The sequence below is a fragment of the Myotis myotis genome, unplaced genomic scaffold (genome assembly GCF_014108235.1).
Source record: "Myotis myotis isolate mMyoMyo1 unplaced genomic scaffold, mMyoMyo1.p scaffold_m19_p_3, whole genome shotgun sequence".
In the NCBI taxonomy this organism is placed as follows: Eukaryota; Metazoa; Chordata; class Mammalia; order Chiroptera; family Vespertilionidae; genus Myotis; species Myotis myotis.
The window spans coordinates 198,506,964-198,522,492 of NW_023416335.1; the positions used below are offsets into that span (position 1 = coordinate 198,506,964).

The window sequence follows — 15,529 nt, forward strand, 5'->3', positions numbered from 1 at the left end:
ATTTCCCTCTCCAAGAATTAAGCACTTGATTCATCTAGGTGTGGCTTTCTTAACAACTGTAATTACTCTGAACTTTTCACATTTTGGAAAGGCGCATGGCATATGTATTATGTAACACTCAGCAGGTCTGGGAAGGACTCCATATTCAAATACATTTATATGGCTGCTTTCAATGTGTGGATTTCCTCACTTAGAGGGATAAATGGAGGCGATTAGAATTCTAATGTCAGTCCAGGTCAGAACTTGCCACAAGATGAGTTTATGCTAAACTTTGGGGCGGGGGTGGGGGGGTGGGGGGGGGCAGAACTTAGAATTTTTAGATCATTTTGAATTTTAGCATTTCATATAGGGAACATAGACCTATATTGCCATTTTTCTTTGGCTTAGCAGGACATGGAGAGTTAGAAAAGTTCAGTGATTTGCCAAGAGTAGTACAGGTTATATCTGAACTAGATTTCAAACCTACGCTTGAAAGTCTAGAGATCATATGCCAGCGAACTCTTATTATCCTATACAGTCTTTCCAGTTACTCATTTTAAAAATACATGTTCTATGTCCAAATGCCACTAATGGGGAGGTCGTGTGGGGGCAAGGCAGAATAGAAAAGATGAAAGTAATTATCTTTCTTTGGAATGGGCATTCGGATATTTACATTTCCTCATGAAACGAATTTCAAATATGTGACATTCTTGCCTCTGTAAGTCTAACTTCACAGCAAGCCCAACAGAGTTAGGCTCATCAGCTCTGCCTCCCATGGCGTCCCTGTGGTATCTTTAGTTAGATTTGCCCTCAAAGTTTGTGTGTGTGTATGCCTGTGTGTCACTCATTTGGCTTGTGACTTCTGAGGCAGCAAGATTGTGTCTTGATTTTCTTTTCACCCCTCTCTGTCATTGTAGAGTGCTCAGTAATTCATTTGAGTAGATCTTTTAAAACAGAAATGAGTAGAAAGTTATTTTGTCTAGTTAAGGATTACCCCCAGATTTCCCTGGGTGGGGACGCCAACACTTGTTGGAAAAGGTTCTTAACAGAATTGACACACATTTGCCTTCAATGCGACAATAAAGACATGGCTTGTTAAAAAGAGAGAGAGAGAGAGAGAGAGAGAGAGAGAGAGAGAGAGAGAGAGAGAGAGAGGGGCAGGCAGGCAGTAGGATTTCTTCCTCCAATAAAATAGCTTCCTTCAATGAAATAGAAAAAAAACAAAACATTTTACATAGGTATTTCCTGCAAGGAGAATTTGGGGGACCAATCATCACTGCCAATCAAATACTGCTAATTTTTATTTTTGCCACTGCCTCTGACTTTTAAAAATAAACACGCCATCAATTAGAAAGATGTTAGTAACCTAGTTTTCTGTATTCTTACATCCTGAGAGCCCTGTCATTCTAATAAGTCTGTTCTGCCTCGACTTGCAAATCAGCTTAATTTATTCTAAATGAAATCTCTGATTTTTTATTATGCAGGAGACAAGCTTGGTAATTCTCTGAAAACATTCCTACTTATGTTAGATTAGCGGGAAGTTCTGATGCTCAAGGATGCTTACACAAACAGCTGTCACTCTTTGCAATGGCTTCATTATTTAGCGGCACAGTTAACAGCATTGCTTTTTGTTCAAATGTTCGTGTCTTTCTGTGCTTGTTCCAGCGACAGTGTTCCTGGAGTTTTGGAAAAGACGGCGAGCAGTAATTGCTTATGACTGGGATTTGATAGACTGGGAAGAGGAAGAGGTTTGTATCATTTACACCAGAATTTTTAAAAAGCGAATCACCAAGAAATACACAGTCCCCCTCAGTTATCACTTCCTGCACTGTGAGAGAAGCCGGGTTTAGTCATAAAGCATTGCAGTATCTGTCTTTGCAGAAAACTCTTAAGTAGTCTAGAAACCACAAACAGAATTAAAAAGAAATTTTTTTTTTTTGATTGCTTAGTGGAATCAAAGTCCATAGCTAAGTAAATCACTTTACTTTTAAATAGAGGCATCCAAAGGATTGGTAATAAGATTTGTTTAGCTTTCTTCGATATTATCCATTGCTTCACTTCAGCAGAAGGAGGGCGATAGTTTTACAATCCTAGGCACATGCAAGCAAATGCCCCCTAAGAGAACTGTTCCTGGGCAATGTTTCCAGGAGCTCTCCAGGACCCTGGACAGAGCCCAGAGGCATGCACAAAGTCGGCAATACCGGAAGTGGGAAATGCTGAGCGGAAAACACTCCTTAAGCTGATGGGTGTGGCTAAATGCAGGGCCAGCTCTAGATAAGTCTGTCAAGGAAAGATAACCTCAGACTGAACTTCCCCCCCACACCCTCCCAGCTCCACCACTCTCCCCTTTTAGGCCAATACACTGCGCCCTCTCCCAACCTAGGTCTGGTCTTCATCCTCTTCTCACCCCATTCCTGTCAGAAGTCTCTAACGCACCCTTGCTGGTCTTGGTCACTACATCAGACCCTACTTCCCTTGTCAGCCCAATCTAGGCCTGAACTCTTCTTTCCTTCCTCTCATTCATTATCTCTTACCTTCCTGAATCCCATTTCTTGAGAGCCTTGTTGTGGCAGAAAATCAGATAAACTAATCACATGTGATGTGATGATGGGTATTAATGGGTATTTGCCTGCTATGCATATATATTTGTATATGCTAAAAGGAATATGCTAGAAACACAAATGAGAATTTAGCCCTGTGGTTGGCTCAGTGGTGGAGATCATTTTGAAAAGTATTTTTGTTTGTTTTTCTTCAAATCACACCTGGTAACTTTTTCTCCTCATGCCCTTGAATAAATTTGGGCAGTTCTAGATCTGGAAATAATAGTGGGATTTCCAGCAATCCTTGTTTGTTGGGTAAGGACTCTGTCGTGTTTTTGTAAGTATTCCCCAGTAAACGATTTCTGAACTGTCCAGGTGACTAGAGTTTAGCGACAGCTTCTAGACTGCATGGGGACTTACCCCACCTGGTGAAGCTGTTCTGCTGTTTCTTGTCACGTGTTCATGGGAACGACTTTCAAATGGGATTTTTATTTCCTGGGAATTTGAGTCACCACCAAGCAATCCTGTCATCTTTGGACTTTTTTCACTTCCAAAGAAAAGAGGTGTTTCTAAATGTTCCTCTTTCAGTGATACTGTATGGAATTATTTAAGTAAGTTGGACAAAACCGGTCTAAAAGTCACAGTTGGCACTTTTGGTGGGCCCGAGGCGCAGGACAAACATCTCTTGGAAGTCTGGAGCCCTCTGTCTTCCCAACCCTGTTAAAAAGCTTGAACCAGCCCCAGCTGGTTTTGCTCAGTGGATAGAGTGTTGGCCTGCTGACTGAAGAGTCCCAGGTTCGATTTCAGTTGGGGCACGTGCCCAAGTTGTGGGCTCTCGATTCCCAGTGGGGGCCTGTAGGAGAGGGCTGATCAGTGATTCTCTCTCATCATTGATGTTTCTCTCTCTTCCTCTCCCTTCCTCTCTGAAATCAATAAAGATATACTAAAACAAAACAAAACCCATCTAAATGCACAGCATTTTAAAAAAAATCTTGAACCATTCTTTGCTCTTGCCAGATGGCTCAGTAGGTTGGAGCATTATCCATACTCCTGTTTGATCCCCAGTCAGGGCACTTATGGAAAGCAAGCAATCAATGTTTCTGTTAGGGTTTAGCCAGTGACTCAGGCTGTGATAGAATTCACAACTAAAAGAAGAGATGCAGAGAGGAAGTTTGTTTTACTTTCCATAAAGGGAAAGGGTCAAGTATCACTGGTCAGCATGGGGCAATAAACAAAGGGCAGCTTCCCCTTTTAAGTCTTGGCTGTTGCTATGCGACAAGGAAGGGAGGAGGATATTGGGCTGAAGTTGCGCAGGTACCAGGGGTGTTTGTCCTGAAAAATTATAGTTTGTTTGTTTTTCAGGAGGCAGTCTGGCAGATGCCCTACAGAAGTGTCTTATCAGTATTTTTCTCAAACCTATAAAACATGCTTAGAGTAAAAGTTATGAAGAGTTCAAAAGAGGCATATTTGAAGGGGAGGGGAGAAGGGAACTTTCTACTAACTAGAAACTCTTGGTGTGAATTATCCCTGAGTTGTAAAAACAGTAGGGAGGATGGGAAATGCAAGAATGTAGCCTTGAGAGTAGCTTGCCTTGCCTTGCAGTTTTAACAGAGGAGCTGTTTGACTCAGAGGAGCTAACAATCCAGGGTTTTAATTACCAGGTGCTTCTCATAAATTGTGGAAAGCCACAGCAAATAAAAAGAAAGGCCCTTTGCTGTCCTTACTGGTCGGTCTCTCTCTCTCTCTCTCTCTCTCTCTCTCTCTCTCTCTCTCTCTCTCTCTCTCTCTCTCTCCCCCCCCCCTCCTTTACTCCCTCCCTCTCTCTCTCCCTCCCCTTTCCTCTCTCTAAAATCAATAATATATAATCCTCAACTGAGGATTAAAAAAAAAAAGCTTAAACCATTCTTTCACTCAGCATACATTTTGCAGGACCTGCCTCAGGAGCCATGTGAAGTTCCAGTTCTCAGTTTGAGATTCACTGTAGAAGTGTCTCTTCTAGCCTGTGCTGCTCAGCTTGCTGTGCAGAAATGCCCGGACTTGCTGCATGCCTCCTTGAGGGGTCAACCAGGGTATTAGTGTGCCAGGGCTGCTATTAAAAAGTACCACGTGGGTGGCTTACCAGGTAAACAACAGAAACGTATTGTCTCAGAGCTCTGGAGGCTGGAAGTCTGAGATCAAGGTATCGGCAGGGTTGGTTTCTTCTGCGGCTCTGTGGGAAGAATCTGTTCCAGGCCCTTCCCCTTGGCTTATAGATGCCCATCTACTCCCTGAGCCTTCTCACTGTCTTCTCTTTGTGTCTCTGTCTAAATTTTCCCTTACGAGAACACTAGTCATATTGGGTTAGATCACAGTGATGGCGAACCTTTGGAGCTCGGCGTGTCAGCATTTTGAAAAACCCTAACTTAACTCTGGTGCCGTGTCACATATAGAAATTTTTTGATATTTGCAACCATAGTAAAAACAAAGATTTATATTTTTGATATTTATTTTATATATTTAAATGCCATTTAACAAAGAAAAATCAACCAAAAAAATGAGTTCGCGTGTCACCTCTGACACACATGTCATAGGTTCGCCATCACTGGGTTAGGAGCTACCCTACTGGCCGAATTTTATCTTAATTACCTCTGCAAAGACCTTGTTTCCAAAAGCAGTCACATGCAGAGGTCCTGTGGGTTAGCACTTCAATATCTAAAATCATGTGGGGGGCAAGTTCAGCTGATAAGACCCAGGAAGACAGGCCTGGCTCCGTGACTGGCCTCAGTTGCTTGCTGATTAACTCAACAGCTCTTAATGACACAGCCTGATAAATTAGAAGTTTCCCAAAGAAGCAGATTATTCTAGGTCTGTTCTACTTACACCCTTAAGTATAACTGCCTAAAATAAAGGAAAGGAGGCAGGAGCTGTTTCTGTGTCCCCCTTCCCTTCCCTATTACCTGCCCTTGAGTGAAGTCCAGCATTGGGCACAGCCAGGCTGCCGTTCCTGCTACAGGCTGTGCACATTCTTCACAGTCTTCCATCAGCTGCTGCTTCGCTTTCTGCAGGTACCTTCATCCGAGTCTTGAGCGTTTCTACCTAGATTGGCTCAATCTCCATTTCACCAGGGTTTCCGCTCGCTTTCTCTCCTCTTGTTAGACACTCAAATACAACATGTACTTCATTAACTGGAATGACTTCAACATACCCTCTTGCTGATTACCTTTTCCTAATCCCATAATTGCTTTTCACATTAGATGGGGCCCCAACTAATTGAAATAAAATCTCAGCTTGATTTAGAAGTGGAGGAGCGTTGATGTTAGCTGGATTTGAAAGGTATTTACTTTGTTTTCAATACCAATTAAGAAGACATTTAAAATCTGTAGTTAACATGAATGACTCCTTTAGGGGCTTATTTAAAAAAAAAAAAATAGAGAAACCATGGTTTTCAATGCCTACATTAGAAAAAAACAAAAAAAAAAAACCAAGATTGGAGAATACTAAGAGTTGGATCGCCATTATAACTCATACAATGAGCCCTAACTGGTTTTGCTCAGTGGATAGAGCTTCGACCTGTAGATTGAAGGGTCCCACATTTGATTCCTGTCAAGGGCATGTACCTTGTTGCAGGTTCAATCCCGTCCCGGGACACATGAGGGAGGCAACTGATCGATGTGTCTCTTTCACATCAAGGTTTCTCTCTGTCTCTTCCCCTATAGTTCACTGTCTTTCTTAAAAAAAAAAAATACATAAATAATTCATATATATATATGTATGTGTGTATATATATATATATATATATATATATATATGAAAAATATCATCAGGTGAAGATTAACCAAAAAAAAAAAAAGCACACCCATTTAGAGCTCAAAAAAGATGAACAAGCAAAAGAAATAGAAGCAGCAGCCATTAAGATGAAATTTGAGAAAAATGTATCATAGAACCATGAGAAGAGATTGGTAAAAATTGGTTGGTTATATCAAATGCTAAGAGGTCAAGAAATAGAAAAAATTAAAATTAAAAAATGTATAACGAATTCTGAACATTTTGCTGTTCAGAAGCTTTCTTTGTCCTTGTGTCCGTTTCATTTCCTGGTCATGAAAGTAAAAGCTACTACGTTGTTTCAAACCACTTGAGACAGGACAGGTGGTCCCTTTTCTCATCTCAGTGTTCTTCAAGCATAGTTTAATAAGGTAATAGCCATTTAACTATTAGTCTAAATCACATTGCCTTGATGATAATAAAGAAAGATCATCATTCTTTAGATTTTCTTCAAGTGGCCAATTTCTAAACATTAATACCTGGGTCTCAAGTCCAACTCATTGATTGACCTCTTAATGTGGCAGCTGTTGACTCAGTTTCCCTGGGAGGTAAAATGATTATTTTTTCTTATCATGTGTGCACCTCTTCAGAGCATAAAATGTGCCTGTTTGTTTTTTAGGAAGAAATACGGCCCCAGTTTGAAGCCAAGTATTCCAAGAAGGAGCGGATGAATCCCATTTCGGGAAAGCCAGAACCATACCAAGCGTTTACAGATAAATGCAGCCGACTGATCGTGTCTGCATCAGGAATATTTTTTATGGTTTGGAACATTTTTACAGAACTCTTTTATTTGCTTCATACAGTACAAACTTGTAGCATGGTAGCAACACTAATTACGTCATGCATTTGCATAGTTTTACAAAACATCCTTTTTATGTTCTGTGATTTAATCCTCACAACTCCATGAGGTGATACAAGGATACTGTCCCCATATCACAAGTAGAGCAGTGAGACTCAGGAAGGTTTAGGGGCTTGTCCAGTTAGCCACTACAGAGCCGGTAAACTGCCATAGCTCAGATCCTCTGCTTTAATCCAGTACTCCTCTGACTTGCCTCTCTATGCCATGCTGAAAGGAACTAAGAATATGAGCCAGGACCCACAGCAGTGTTTTTCAAACTTTTTTTCTTTTACCATGCCCATGTAAGAAATATATTCTCTTTTATGACCCAGTATGTCTTTTGCAAATCCTATATAATAAAAGGCTAATGTGCAAATTGACTGAACGGTGCAACGACCGATCGCTATGGCGCACACTGACCACCAGAGGGTAGATGCTCAATGCAGAAGCTGCCCCCTGATGGTCAGTGTGCTCGCACAGGGGGTCGCCACCCAGCCAGAAGCTGGGCTCATGGCTGGCCAGTGCAGCAGTGGTGGTGGGAGCCTCTCCCACCTCTGTGGCAGCGCTAAGGATGTCCAGCTGCGGGGAGTGGGCCTAAGCCGTCAGTAAGACATCCCCTGAGGGCTCCCAGAGTGCGAGAGGGCGCAAACCCAGCTGAGGGATCGCCTTGAGTGCACGAATTTCGTGCATCGGGCCTCTAGTAGGTATATAAAACTAAATAGAGTAACTTAAAAATGCTCACTTTTATAACATGTAATAGACTAATTTTCTGTTTTATTATAGTCTTCTTTAATGTTTAATAGAGTCTGATTTTTTCTGTTTTATTATAATCTTTTTTTAATAACCCCCTAAAATTGATTTCCATACTCACTGATGATTATATAGTTTGAAAAATACTAACCTGAAGCCGGGTTGTTAGCTTTTCCTAAAAAGAGGTCTTTTTGTGATGAACTTTGACCCTGTTAATTACTAAACAAAACACATGCAGATTTTTCAGAAATGTCATTTTAGAACCATAATGGGTAGTTAGGGTTCTCCTTCCCTCTTTTCAAATGCAAGTGTGTAAACATATATCCTAGGTCAGTGGAGTGGGAAGGACAAAACTACAGCAGATCCAGACCTCCCCCCCCCACACACACACTAGCTATAAGGAAAGTGGGGAAATGAAAGGGTAGGCAGGGTGCCTGCCCAAAGGTCCCTCATCTCAGATCGAGATTCAGACCCATGCCCTTGGCAGAGCCTGCTTTGTAAGCACCTGTGTTGCGCCGTGCCTTCTATACTGGTAACTACTGGTTTTTGTTTCTCGCAACAAGATTTGTAGATGTAGATTAAGCTTTCCTTCTTCTCCAGATGAGGAAGCTGGAACATAGGAGACTGAGCCATGGAGAGGACAAGCTCTCTGTCCAGGGTCGTACTGCTTAGGTAGTAGCTGAGCCAGGACTCAGACCTGGCCTCTCAGTCCCGCACGCTGTCCCTTCCATTGTATTGCCACCCTGGTCTGAAATTCAGTGTACGTTTCGCCTAGCTCCCTATCAACAGCTCTAAGATTAAGACATGGACAGTTCTTCATTTTCTTGTTGATTATTACTACTATATGATAATAATTTGGCCAGTTCCAGCAAGGGTTCAGGCTCAGACTTTTTGAGCATGTCATTCGTAGTAAGACAGAAATAGAGTTTGTGGAGAACACAGGAATGCATCTATGAAGAATGAAAGTCAGCAAAGGCCTTCCGAAGGCCCAGCTTTAAGGTCCAGTTTTTGCTCACTATGTCGGCTAGGGTCTCTACTCTGACATATTAAATGGGCGACCTAATGAAAGTCACAAAACTTTTTGGAGATTCCCATTATTTTATGGAGATACCATGACATCTTCAGAGAAAGATGCCTCAGATCAGTCTGTGTTTATGTCCAATTAATAAGAGATTATGCACCTATCACATAGTTGACTTATTCAGCAACCAATAGTGGAACACCTGTAATTATGCGAAGGGGCCGCAGAAACCACGGGAGCCTACAGATACCATCCCTGCCCTGATGGAGAGACTGACGGTGATCAAACTGACAAATAGTTGGAAATGTTAAGTAGGACACTGAAAGAAGGGTATAGGTGCTGTATAACAAACAAAATATTCTGGGGAGTCATGAAAAAAGCTTTAATTATGAAGTGGTTTGGAGCTGAGCTGTGAAGGGTGAGTAGCAGTAACGAAGCTGTGAGTGTGTGTTTCGCAGGGGAATGCGTGTGTCAGCATTTTAGGCAAAGGAAACGGTCTAGAAGATTAAAGGTGCTAAGCCCATTGGAAAGATGAGAGAAAGTCTGGAGTCCCCGCATGGGGGAAAGTGGCACTTAGTGGGGTGGAGAGAGTCTTACAGGTCATCATCAGGGCTTCGCTTTTATCCTACCCAGAAGGAAACCAGTAAATAGTTCTAAACAGAAGAGTGGCATCGTAAGATTCCCGTAATAAATACTTGTTCATCTGCTCAGTCTAATATGCTGCTTAATAAAATGTTACCCCACAGCTTACAGAGCTTATCAACTTTCGAACACTGGCTTTTCCACTTGAATAAGAAAATACAAACAGAGGAGAGAAAGTATTAGCCACAGTGAAAAGCATGCATTTTGTTGTGCTTTGTTGTGTCAGGACCGCAGTTGCTTTATTTTCTTTGGTCATCAGAGACTTTGCCACATCTCAGGAACCCTCCTCCTGCAACGTGTTCACTGGGTCTCTTCTGTCTTCCTGCCAGATCTGCGTGGTGATCGCCGCTGTGTTTGGGATCGTCATTTACAGGGTGGTGACCGTCAGCACTTTTGCTGCCTTCAAGTGGGCGTTAATCAGGAATAACTCTCAGGTTGCAACCACAGGGACTGCTGTATGCATCAACTTCTGTATCATCATGCTGCTGAATGTGGTAAGTGACTGGAAGGTGACCAGCCCAGCGCATCATACACGTGCCCTGCAGGGGGCAGTTTTCTTCTATTGCTAAAGGAACCTGGCCTCAGAGAGTCATGTAGCCAAGTGCCCGGCATGAGATACACGCAGGTCTGGGGATTGAGTCAGAGATTTTCTAGTGTCAGATTTATCGGCAAGGCACTCTCCCTCTCTGAACCTTAGTTTGTTTGTTTGTTTTTTTTATTTACCCAATAAGACAACACTAAATATTTCTTGGGGAAATTTAGAAAAAGAATTTATTCTAAAGGCCCAGTTCAGAAGCTGCAACATAGCTTAACAGTATTGGTTCCCCTTTTCTTTTGATTCTGAATGACATGAAGGTTGCCAGTACCCAGAGCATTCCTTGAGATGTTGCTTTTGTTGATTTCAGGCTGTTTTCAAATGTATGTTTCATCCTGGATGTCTCCCTTGAACCCCACACACACATGTCGAACTACCTACTCGACCATCCTCACCTAACATTTAAACCCAGACTCCCCACCTTCCCTCCAGCATCAGCCAGCTCCTCCTACAGCCTCCCCCATTGTAGTTGCTCAGGCTGAAAACCTCGGCGTTACCCTTGACTCTGCTGTTACTCTCACTGGCAAAATGTTTCCAAAATTGGATCACTTTTCACACATCTCCACCTCCACCTGCATTATGGCAGTGCCCTCCTAGCTGGTCTCCTGGCTTCCATGTTTGTCCTCAATCTGTGCTCATCACAATAGAAAGAGCCAGCTTCTTCTTTTTTTATAGTATATTTTTATTGATTTTAGAGAGGAAGGGAGAGCGAGAGAGACATCAATGATGAGAGAGAATCATAGATCAGCTGCCTCCTGCATGCGCCCCACTGGGGATTGAGCCCACAACCTGGGCATATACCCTGACCGGGAATTGAACCATGACCTTCAGGTTCATAGATCAATGCTCTACTACTGAGCCACGCCAGCTGGGCCAGAGCCAGCTTCTTACTTATACAGATGTCAGCTCATGTTACTCCTCTGTTCACAATGCCCGAGGGCTTTCCTCTCACTGGAACAAAAGTTTACATCTTCACATGGCCTCTGCGCTCTCCCCAATCTGGCCCCAGTGACAGCTCTGACCTTGTCCCCTCCCTGCTCACCGCATTCTCCTGCTCCTCGCTGGCCTTCCCTTGGCTCCTTGGATGGGCCAGGCATGTTCTCAACCTAGGACTTTTTACTTGCTCTTCTTTCTGCCTGGAATAGTCTTCCCTTCCCAGTCTGCATAGCAACTGGTCCCTCACCTCCTTCGGGTCTTTGTTCAAATGTTACTTTCTAATGGCTTCCCTTGCCATTCAATTTAAAATTGCAACCCACTCCTGCCATCTGACACCTTCCTATCTCCTTGCCTGCTTTATTTTTCTCTCTGGCATTTATCACCATCCCATAGGCCAGTGGTTCTCAACCTTCTGGCCCTTTAAATACAGTTCCTCATGTTGTGACCCAACCATAAAGTTATTTTCGTTGCTACTTCATCACTGTAATGTTGCTACTGTTATGAATCGTACTGTAAATATCTGATATGCAGGATGGTCTTAGGCGACCCCTGAGAAAGGGTTGTTCGACCGCCAAAGGGGTCACAACCCACAGGTTGAGAACCGCTGCCATATGCTATTTTTTTAAACAGTTATTTTGTTCATTATCTTTCTTCTCCATTGGAATGCAGGTCCCTGAGGGCAGAAACTTTTGTCTGTTTTTATTACTGTTATTTCCCAATGTCTAGAGCAGGGTCTGGCACATAGTAGGCCGTCATCACATTGTTATTTCTTGCAGGACAAAAGAGATGGAATGGCTGACATTATTAGACTTGAGGTCAACCTATACATAAAAATGCTGGCAGGGATTCGTAGCAGGGAATAAATAAGATAATGCGTGTGGAGTGCCAAGCACAGTGTTAAGCCTAGAGATGTCCAGTTAATTGTAGCTCCCCTCATCCCCATTTATATTGCATCTTAAATCTGGGCCGTGATACTGGCGTGCTCTCCTTATTTGAAAGGGGCTTTCTAAAGGCCAAGTAATTTAATATTATTACCAACACCGTTTTATCTATCCAAACTGTCATTTCTAGCTCTTTAAACAATCCTAAATTCCACAACCAATAAACTCTGAGTCATTCCTAAGAGCATTTAACCTACCCAGTAATGAAGTTTATTTATGATTCTTAGGTGAGCTAGTAATCACTGAGCTAATGAAATATAGGAAGTTTATTATGATTCTTATTAAAATGCACAGGAATTTATTATTTTAGAAAAAATGTTTCAAAATCCAGAAGTTACGAAGAAGAAAAATGAGCAATCTGGTAATTAGTGGCAGCTAGCTTGCTCTGTTATCACAGAATTATTCACTCCAGAGGGAGATTTCTGAAATAGTAAAATGGGACCTTGTGGCTTTCTTTCTTGCCCTAAAGGACACAATTGTTCACATTAATTTCATTGTTTGAGCAATGGATGGATAATGAAATTATTTTCACTCATGACTTGATTACGTGTCACCTTGATAATTACAGATTTTAGAACACCTACAGTTCATTTGTTAAATGTATGAATTTTATTTTACAGCTCTATGAAAAAGTTGCACTTTTCCTGACCAATTTAGGTAAGTAAAACCCTTTTTCTTTCATGGTACAGTATTGTGGTCTGAAAAGTACCTTTTCAAAGATTCATTTTTGAAATGCTGCTGAAAATAAATACAGCATTCCCTTTATTTTGAGTTACACACAGCAATTTTATTGCCCTCAGCAGGACATTTTAAATATGCCTAATCATCGGGGGGTCTTTTCTATCAAAGATTTAAAACCTGTCACTAACTTGATCTATCATGAGCTAATGTAAAGTGGGTTTTCTTTTAATACACAAATACATACTGTCCCCAAAGTATATGCGTAGAAAGTGCCCAGAATCAGTTAGAAAAGTGCTCGTTTGCTACTGCCTATAATTTTTATTTACTTACTAGTAACAATGTACCACGTTTCCATGGGATATAAAATCACAGCAGAGTAGTTGCTTTCAAGACTGGAGGCCTTCTACCGGGAATGTGGGCAGGCTAACCATCACTGACACATAAAAATAACATTCACCCGGACGAGTCATCCCTAAGAGCATTCCTCTGACTCCAGGAAGCCCTAGAACAATCTGGTAGCCAGCTGTGCACTGTGTACTTTCCACAGATAGAGAAAGCATCCCAATTTTATAATTGAGCTATTAGTTATTTTACTGTATGTAATTTGAGGAAATTACACTCCCACATGTAATCTATTTTAGTGCCTTTCCATATGATGTTTGTCCAAGGTGGGAGAGGGGGGCAGAATCACAAAGGTGTTTTTACTTATAATAATTATTATAATACAAGATGTCATTTTTTAGGGGAGGCCAGGGGATTGTCAAGGACGGGGGGAAAAAGGAGACATATGTAATACTCTTTGTAATACTTTAAGCAATAAATAATTTTAAAAAATAAATTAAATTAAATCTTTATTGTTCAGATTTTTAAAAAAATGTCATTTTTTGAGGCCTGCTATGTACCAGATACAGAAGTACGCACTTGGCTTGTTTCCCTTAATGTCATTGAAATTTTCCAGCATCCCTTACCAAAAAGATAGAAAGAGGCTTATGTCCATAGAAAGAGGTAACTGTGCCTCGGTAGGCTGTACCCAGAGGCACCTTGATCCAGGCTGGCAAAGATGCCAGGGGAGATACAGCCCAGTCCAGCTGTGGTGGGGACACCTGGGAACCTGCCCAGCTGGCTGACAACCTGGGAGACCTTCCTTGTAACCAAGAGTTCAGTAGCAGGAGTGAAATGAAGCTAAAACCCTTTGTTCTTTTCTTCCCTCCACAGCAGTGCAGCCTTGCTTCCGAAGCTGACATATCAACCATTTTCAATCAGATCTTCTTTCTCTCTCCCCTCCTTTCTCCGATATGCTCCTAGGAAGCAGTTTGAGCTATAATTTCGTGGAAAGGGAATGCATGGGTTGAAATGGTAATTGAGCAATTAGAAACTCAGGGAGCCCTGACCGGTTTGGCTCAGTGGATAGAGCGTCAGCCTGCGGACTGAAGGGTCCCAGGTTCGATTCCGGTCAAGAGCATATACCTTGGTTGCGGGCACCTCCCCAATAGGGGGTGTGCAGGAGGCAGCTGATCGATGTTTCTCTCTCATCGATGTTTCTAACACTCTATCCCTTTCCCTTCTTCTCTGTAAAAAATCAATAAAAATATATTTTCAAAAAAAGAAGCTCGGGCAATGTGGAAACAGAGAAAGCGCGGTTGCATTACACACATTTTCTTTGGCCTTGCTGGGGGTGAGGACGCAGCTCCTGGGGAAGGATCTGTGCGTTTGACATGAGCGGCCACGTTGGAGGTTTGGTGCGCACTTACAGTGTTCAAAGAGTGTTTGCTTTGTGGAAGTCAGGATATAAGGAGTTGAGGATTGGCACCTGAGTGAGGTCGGGAAATTATAAGACATAGATCAGCGGTTCTCAGCCTGTGGGTCGCAACCCCTTTGGGGGTCAAACGACCCTTTCACAGGGGTCGCCTAGGACCATCGGAAAACACATATATAATTACATATTGTTTTTGTGATTAATCACTATGCTGTAATTATGTTCAATTTGTAACAATGAAAATACATCCTGCATATCAGATATTTACATTACAATTCATAACAGTAGCAACATTACAGTTATGAAGCAGCAATGAAAATAATTTTATGGTTGGGGGTCGCCACAACATGGGGAACTGTATTAACACATTTCGTACCGCTCAGGAGTTTCCTCGTGTTTCGCGCGCCGTCTGTCAAGGACCGCTCACGAGTGTTCTCGTTTTTCACGCCCATGGAAAAAGGAGCGAATCTAAATACTTATGTAAATTTTGTTTCGTCCCTCTTCATAGAGGAAAATGTTTTACGCAGTACCATAGGTTAAAAAAGTACTAGGAACTTTAATTGTTTGATTATTTTTGTAAATAAAAAATGTTATAATTATTGAAAAACAACACCTAAAGTGCATTATGATGATTTAAATAACGTGCAGTTTGCCCAAAAACGTGCGGTCCCTGGCATATGTCTTAGAGATTTCTATGCGGTACGCAATGTGTTAAAGGGTCGCGCCATTAGGAAGGTTGAGGACCACTGACATAGATGATGATATACAGTAAAAGTTGTAAAGATGAGGTCGTCTTGGTAGTTGTCCGTGAGAGTGAAACACGAGGGCTGAGGATGACAGGTAGTCAGATGCTCTCAGCACGCTGAGATGGGGATCTGACGCCCTCTCCCCATGAGCATCTGGTATTTCTTCAGCAATAAAAGTCAAGGCCAAGGAATTATTAGGAACTGGGAGAGGACTTGGCGCCACTCAGGCCTTACCCACAGGCAGAGACTAAGAGCAAAAGGAAAGTCTCCTGCAGGGAGCCAAGCCTGGGAATGAGGCTCCCT

At 42.2% G+C, this 15,529-nt stretch overlaps 1 protein-coding gene across 1 annotated transcript in view; it reads left to right on the forward strand.

The window, feature by feature from the left end:
- ANO4 (anoctamin 4) overlaps positions 1-15,529 on the forward strand; it is a 257,465-nt gene that overhangs the window by 208,222 nt on the left and 33,714 nt on the right. The window contains exons 15-18 of the mRNA XM_036301477.1: positions 1,645-1,727; positions 6,940-7,080; positions 9,901-10,065; positions 12,664-12,700. Of these exons, the coding sequence (XP_036157370.1) occupies positions 1,645-1,727; positions 6,940-7,080; positions 9,901-10,065; positions 12,664-12,700 (426 nt within the window). The remainder of the gene's footprint in view (positions 1-1,644; positions 1,728-6,939; positions 7,081-9,900; positions 10,066-12,663; positions 12,701-15,529) is intronic.